The following is a 7,912-nucleotide window of genomic DNA, read 5'->3' on the forward strand; positions in this document are numbered from 1 at the left end:
ACAAGGCGGCAGGCCTCTGGTACCGCAACCGGGAGAGGAAGAGGTGAGCTTTGAAAATATGGACTTTGATCATTTGATACGGTTAGGGTCGCGTCGTGCAGTGTAACCCGTCGAACTCCTGCACACCACCCTATCTCACATTCCTCCTATCCTTGCACTGCTATTCTCAAACATTTACTTATTCTAATACTCAAACTATAGCAGTGCTACAAACTCACTAAGCTCAAAAATTGTCCTTTGAAATGATCGACAAATTATTCAACCATTTCACTTTCCGCAAATGAACCCTAAACTCAACTCGAAAGGCATGGGACATGAAAACGTTCAAATGCGGAAAGCCACTCATATTAATTATAATAATACTCATGATCTACATCCAGTTACTCTAATTAACAAACAATCATGCTCGATAACTTACAGCTCGAGTTTATATAGTTTACAGACTCAAGAGCTCCTCAGTGAAGTTTAACTAATTAGTCTAACTCAAAGAATTATACTTACCTAACTTACCCTTGTCTTTGGGATGTCTTCTTTTATCTTCTATTCTTCTGTATCTAAATGTAGAAGAATTAATTTAATGAAATAATGTTATAATATATAAAAAACAAAGCCGTTTTTATTGTTCTTCTTCGTCCATCATCGTATATAAAACGCCATTGTTCATTCGACGCACACTGTTCGCCTACAATCATTTGAAATGAATTTCTAGAGCAACTAATAGTAGCCTCAGGAAAATTTACATAAAGTTCATTTCTATTGATTATCAAGTATGAAACGTATTTCTCATTTCGTTGAACAAATAATATGCAGGCCGCGCATAAGCTCAAAAGCAAACAAATTGAAATTGCACTCAAATTTGCATTCAAACTAGACAACGCCCATGTTTGATAAGATAAGATTCTTCTATATCTAATAACACACCTTACTCAGTAGTTGAAACAAAAATAGATGGAGCAAACATTATTCTAGGCTTCTGTTAGTCAACAAAGCCAATTTAACCGGTGCACTGCTATTACAAAGTTAATTTTCAAATGGCCCAATTGGCGTAAAAGACAGACACTGCGCACGTAGCCGTAAACGCCGGCTTATGTAAGTTGGATATGCTATTCAAATATGAATTACAACATAATGTCAACAAAAAATAAACAATGATTGAGCACACTGGTTGCGCTCTATGCCAAGCGTAATTAACTATGTAAAAATTTTGATTTATCTTGTGTCTTCATGGTGTAAAATCTAGAAAACAATATAAACTGAAAATAAAATTAAATTGAAAACGATGTGCGTATGAAAACACTATTTTTCTGAACTGCATAACATATAACACTATACGCTTTGTTATATTCGACCTGTTTAGTGTTCAGATAAAGTTGTGTAAATTCAAAATTCTATCGTCTTCTTCATTTGAATCTAGATGATAACACTAAATAACAAAATGACATATGGATTTGTTCAAATCTTTCAACGTTGATCTGAATGTAATTGAGAATTCTGATTTAAAAGTATTTATTTCAAGTTTTACACGCGGTCAAATTGATAGTTTTTTAAATACTTAAACATACATGCATGCATAGCAAAACATCGGCAAAAAAAGATTCAGTATTGAAGTATTTCAGTATTCACCTGAATGAAGCATCGCTCATTTACAATTTAGTTACTCAACGCCATCGTTTATCGAACAGCACTCTGATAAAATAAGAACTGTTGAAACTACCTATGCTTTTCTCTCATTCATGTATTACTCATTAACCTTATTATCATTAATTTGGCAATTTCAATAATGTATATTACTGTATTTTCAATTATTAATTCACATTTAGTGATTTTAGTTTCGATTTTCATATTAAAAGATGCATTTTCATGTCCGCACATTATCTCCCATATTTTTTTAATACATTGTGTTCTGTGCTCATGCAAGATAAAACCGTCGGCTGCAATTACGTCATTAATGTGAAATAGGAGTTGTGAAACATTGAAGATGTTGTGCAGCCTAGTCGGCTATCATCAGCTACATTAATACCTGCAGATTTTCATACTTCAGATCTGCAGATTTTCATACTGCAGATATTGCTTGATTAATGATGCATGCATTCCACATACATTTGAATGCCGATTGTTATTTTTGCCTTTTGTTCTTGTGTTAGTAAAGCCAAAAGTCTAATGCTTTTCTGTCAAGATTCATATTCCCGCGTCAACCCAACAAAAAGCTGAACTTGATGAACAGATTCAATTTTCCAGAAGCCGCCACAAATGCACTTCCTTTAAACGGCTTCCCTATCTTGTATCTATTTTTCCAAAAAATATACCTACTTTCCCATGCGAAAATTTCAGTGTCAACGCGTTAATGGCTGTCATTATGACGCGGTCCATTTCTCTTGCTTGCCTGTTTCATTCCCATGTAAATCTTACACTAACACTAAAAGCCTCTTCTCCACCTTCCCCTGCTTGAACCTCCATTTAAGCAGTTAAATCCGTCATCCATCCACCACCCCTACTGTCATCTCACACACAGGGTCAGACAGTCGATTTTTTATAATATTGCTGGAGGAAATGTCGCTCTCAGCGGCTTCCTTTGATTTCCTGATTTTTACGTCAATGCCATTCTCATAAAGATCTGAAGGTGATTGAAATGGTACGTATTTTCTGATATTGAGGATGATGTAAGATAGAATGTCGTAATTCGTTTTGTGAAACCTGTGTCTCCCGAACCACACTGTACAAACAGAAATTTAATTGTAGGATAGAAGTGAAACTGAAAGTGTATAAATAGAGTTTTGCAATAACAATTTAATAGTAGTAGTAATGAATTTCAAGTCTGGGTGACCATATATTATAATATTTATGCAAATCACCACTTCATCATTGTTACTTGGCAAAAATGAATTCAAATAGATCATCATGCGGGATATATAATGAGGTGAGGCAATTACAAAGATGGCAAATGGGAATGGAAGCAATGAAATGCTTAATTTTAGGAAAGCAAGCACATACAATGCTTTCGAACGAGAGAATTCAAAGTTAGAATATCTAAAATTCTATTTTTCATCAATAAAAAAATGATAAAAAGAAAAAAAGAATCCAAATATTGAAAAAACATTTTTCGCTGATTTTCGGAAAACAACCATATCTATAGGGAATGATATTTTGCAATTTACAAGAAACCAAAAATTCAGGGAATTGATTAATATCTACTGAAAACTACTCTCTATGAACTTCAAATGCATCTGGAACCCTGGTAATTTCGTATTTCTAGAGAAAAACGCAAAAAATTAAAACTTGCATAGTATATAAAAGACGTCGAAACAGTAAAGAATGAAAAAAAGGATTACAAAATAAAAAATGGTACGGTTTCATTAATTTTTTGAACGCAACCATCAATTTTTTTACCCAAAAAAATAAATGTTTTTTTACAAGAATTGTTCTTTACTTTCACTAATGTTACAAAAACTTTCAAATTTATAAATCGCTGTTGATAGAAATTTTTAATTGATTCCAAATTAGATATAAGTACTATCCAAAATTGGCAGATTAGAATGTTATTTTCGTGCAATATGCCAGTCTTTTTTTCTGAAAATTCCAAATCCTCAAACTGGCAACTTTATGAAATTTCTCAAAAAACATCGATTCCGGGTTATTCCCAATTTACATACCTTCAACTGGCACAAAACTGCTTGCTCTTAACCCAAAACTATTTTGCAATACGCCGTAGTTTCTGATATGCGCAGATTAATTTCCACTGTACATATTGGTAGATTTCTCTAAAGATTCGAACAAATACCATGCATGAGTTCAATAATTTGACATAAATTTTGAATTTATTTAATTTCATATCAATTGTAATGAATTTCAACTCTGGGCGACCACATATTATACTGATTATGCAAATCGTTATTGCGTCGTTGTTAGTAAGCAAAAGTAAATTCAAATAGCCACTCATGTTGGATATATTAGGAGTTTAATCAATGACAAAGATGGTAAACGGGATTGGGTGCAAGGAAATGTTTACTTTTTGTCAAGGTAAACACTTAAAACACTTTCGTTTTGAATGGCAGCAAATTAATGATAATTTAACAGCAGTAATTTCAGAAATTCAACTAAATTAATATTAAAAAATATATATTAGTAAAAATCGAACAAATTTCATGCCAGAAATGTATAATGTGCAGAAACTGGAAGTCTCGGGTTCCGTTGAAAAACACTTACTAATGGGCGACTATCATATGTATTAAAATAGGAAGTACTTCAACTTTTGAAACCATTTATTCCACAGCTACTGGAATGTTCAATGTTAAAGTCTCCAAAACAATAACTTTCATCATCAAAAAATGATAAAAATAAAAGAAATCCAAATATTATGAAAACCCTTTCCGCGTTTTTCTGCAAAACCAAACAAGTCTGTGATCCGTGAAATTTTGCAATTTTCGAGAAATCTTTTTTAATCTAAAATTAAGGCAATTGATTTATACCTTTTGAAAATTATTTGCTATTTACTTTAAATGCACATGGACCCCTAGTGATGGCGTATTTGTTGAGATATACGGAAAAAACTATGGCATGTATATGGTTTTAAATGAGTTGAAATAATAAGGAATGAAAAAGGAATGTTTACAAAATGCGAATACGGTATGGTTTCATTAATTTTTTGAACGCAACCATCAGTTTTTTTACCCAAAAAAATAAATGTTTTTTTACAAGAATTGTTCTTGATTTTCATTAATGTTACAAAAACTTTCAAATTTATAAACCGCTGTTGACAGAAATTTTTAATTGATTCCAAATTAGATATAAGTACTATCAAAAATTGGCAGATTAGAATGTTATTTTCGTGCAATATGCCAGTCTTTTTTTTCTGAAAATTCCAAATCCTCAAACTGGCAGCTTTATGAAATTTCTCAAAAAATCATCGATTGCGGGTTATTCCCAATTAACATACCTTCAACTGGCACAAAACTGCTTGCTCTTAACCCAAAACTATTTTGCAATACGCCGTAGTTTCTGATATGCGCAGATTAATTTCCACTGTACATATTGGTAGATTTCTCTAAAGATTCGAACAAATACCATGCATGAGTTCAATAATTTGACATAAATTTTGAATTTATTTAATTTCATATCAATTGTAATGAATTTCAACTCTGGGCGACCACATATTATACTGATTATGCAAATCTTTATTGCATCGTTGATAGTAAGCAAAAGTAAATTCACATAGCCACACATGTTGGATGTACAAGGAGCTTAATCAATGACAAAGATGGTAAAAGCGCTTGGATGCAATGAAATGTTTACTTTTTGTCAAAGTAAACACTTACAACGTTTTCGTTTTGATTCTAGCAATTAATGATAATTTAACAGCAGTAAGTACTAAAATTCAATTAAATATATAGTAAAATAATATATATTAGTAAAAATCGAAAAAATTCGATGCCAAAAATGCATCATGTGCAGAAAATCGTAACCATTCCGGCGCTTCGAAGACAGTTACTGATGGGCAACATCCCTGTGTTAAAATAGGCAGAAGTTCAACTTTAGAACCTGTTTATTCCAATACTACTAGGCAAAGTCTCAAAAACAATTACTTTCATCAATAAAAAATTATAAAGATTTTTAAAAAAGTCCAAATATTGAAAAAACATTTTTCGCCGATTTTCGGAAAACAACCATATCTATAGGGAATGATATTTGGCAATTTACAAGAAACCAAAAATTCAGGGAATTGATTAATATCTACTGAAAACTACTCTCTATGAACTTCAAATGCATCTGGAACCCTGGTAATTTCGTATTTCTAGAGAAAAACGCAAAAAATTAAAACTTGCATAGTATATAAAAGACGTCGAAACAGTAAAGAATGAAAAAAAGGTTTACAAAATAAAAAATGGTACGGTTTCATTAATTTTTTGAACGCAACCATCAATTTTTTTACCCAAAAAAATAAATGTTTTTTTACAAGAATTGTTCTTGACTTTCATTAATGTTACAAAAACTTTCAAAATTATAAACCGTTGTTGACAGAAATTTTTAATTGATTGCCAATTAGATATAAGTACTATCCAAAATTAGCAGATTAGAATGTTATTTTCGTGCAATATGCCAGTCTTTTTTTTCTAAAAATTCCAAATCCTCAAACCGGCCAGTTTATCAAATTTCTCAAAAAATCATCGATTGCGGGTTATTCCAAATTTGCATACCTTCAATTGGCACAAAACTGCTTGCTTTTGACATAAAACTATTTTGCAATACGCCGTAGTTTCTGATATGCTCAGAATAATTTCCACTGTACATATTGGTAGATTTCTCTAAAGATTCGAATAAATACCATGCATGAGTTCAATAATTTGACATAAATTTTGAATTTATTTAATTTCATAGCAATTGTAATGAATTTCAACTCTGGGCGACCACATATTATACTGATTATGCAAATCGTTATTGCGTCGTTGTTAGTAAGCAAAAGTAAATTCAAATAGCCACTCATGTTGGATATATTAGGAGTTTAATCAATGACAAAGATGGTAAACGGGATTGGATGCAATGAAATGTTTACTTTTTGTCAAGGTAAACACTTAAAACACTTTCGTTTTGAATGGCAGCAAATTAATGATAATTTAACAGCAGTAATTTCAGAAATTCAACTAAATTGATCTTAAAAAACATATATTAGTGAAAATCGAACAGATTTCATGCCAAAAATGTATCATGTGCAGAAACTTGCAGTCTCCGGTTCCGTTGAAAAACAGTTACTAATGGGCGACTATCGTATGTATTAACATAGGAAGGAATTCAACTTTTGAAACCATTTATTCCACAAGTACAGGAAATTTCAAAGTTAAAGTCTCTTAAATACTAATTTTCATCAATAAAAAATTACGAAAATAAAAACAAAGTCCAAATATTGAGAAAACGTTTTTCTCTGATTTTCGCAAAAACAAGCAAGTCTATAGTCCATGAAATTTTGCAATTTTCGAGAAACATTTTTAAATCCAGAAATTAAAGCAATTGATTTATACCTTTTTAAAATTATTTGCTGTCTACTTTAAATGGACATGGATCCCTAGTGATGGGGTATTTATTGAGATATACGCAAAAAACTAACACATGGATAGTGTTTTAAATGCGACGAAATAATAAGGAATGAAAAAGGAATGTTAACAAAATGGGAATACGGTATGGTTTCATTAATTTTTTCAACGCACCCATCAATTTTTTTACCCAAAAAAATAAATGTTTTTTTACAAGAATTGTTCTTGACTTTCATTAATGTTACAAAAACTTTCAAAATTATAAACCGTTGTTGACAGAAATTTTTAATTGATTGCCAATTAGATATAAGTACTATCCAAAATTAGCAGATTAGAATGTTATTTTCGTGCAATATGCCAGTCTTTTTTTTCTAAAAATTCCAAATCCTCAAACCGGCCAGTTTATCAAATTTCTCAAAAAATCATCGATTGCGGGTTATTCCAAATTTGCATACCTTCAATTGGCACAAAACTGCTTGCTTTTGACATAAAACTATTTTGCAATACGCCGTAGTTTCTGATATGCTCAGAATAATTTCCACTGTACATATTGGTAGATTTCTCTAAAGATTCGAATAAATACCATGCATGAGTTCAATAATTTGACATAAATTTTGAATTTATTTAATTTCATAGCAATTGTAATGAATTTCAACTCTGGGCGACCACATAATTATAACTGGATTATGCAAAACCTTATTGCCTCCTTGGTAATAAACCAAAATAAAATTCCAAATAACCAACTCATGTTGGATATAATTAAGAATTTTAATTCAATGACAAAGATGGTAAACGGGATGGATGCAATGAAATGTTTACTTTTTGTCAAGGTAACACTTAAACACTTTCGTTTTGAATGGCAGCAAATTATGATAATTTAACAGCAGTAA

At 31.3% G+C, this 7,912-nt stretch overlaps 1 protein-coding gene across 1 annotated transcript; it reads right to left on the bottom strand.

The window, feature by feature from the left end:
* Positions 1 to 2,587: 2,587 nt before the first annotated feature.
* On the bottom strand, positions 2,588 to 3,282 carry Tsp_10074 (disulfide bond formation protein). Its single transcript, XM_003373182.1, has 4 exons — positions 3,277 to 3,282; positions 3,203 to 3,249; positions 2,853 to 3,027; positions 2,588 to 2,713 (listed from the first exon to the last, which is right to left on the bottom strand). Exons 1-4 carry the CDS (start codon positions 3,280 to 3,282, stop codon positions 2,588 to 2,590), a joined length of 354 nt encoding a protein of 117 aa, XP_003373230.1.
* Between the last annotated feature and the right edge of the window lie 4,630 nt (positions 3,283 to 7,912).

The sequence above is a fragment of the Trichinella spiralis genome (genome assembly GCF_000181795.1).
Source record: "Trichinella spiralis strain ISS 195 chromosome Unknown Scfld6, whole genome shotgun sequence".
Taxonomy (NCBI): Eukaryota; Metazoa; Nematoda; class Enoplea; order Trichinellida; family Trichinellidae; genus Trichinella; species Trichinella spiralis.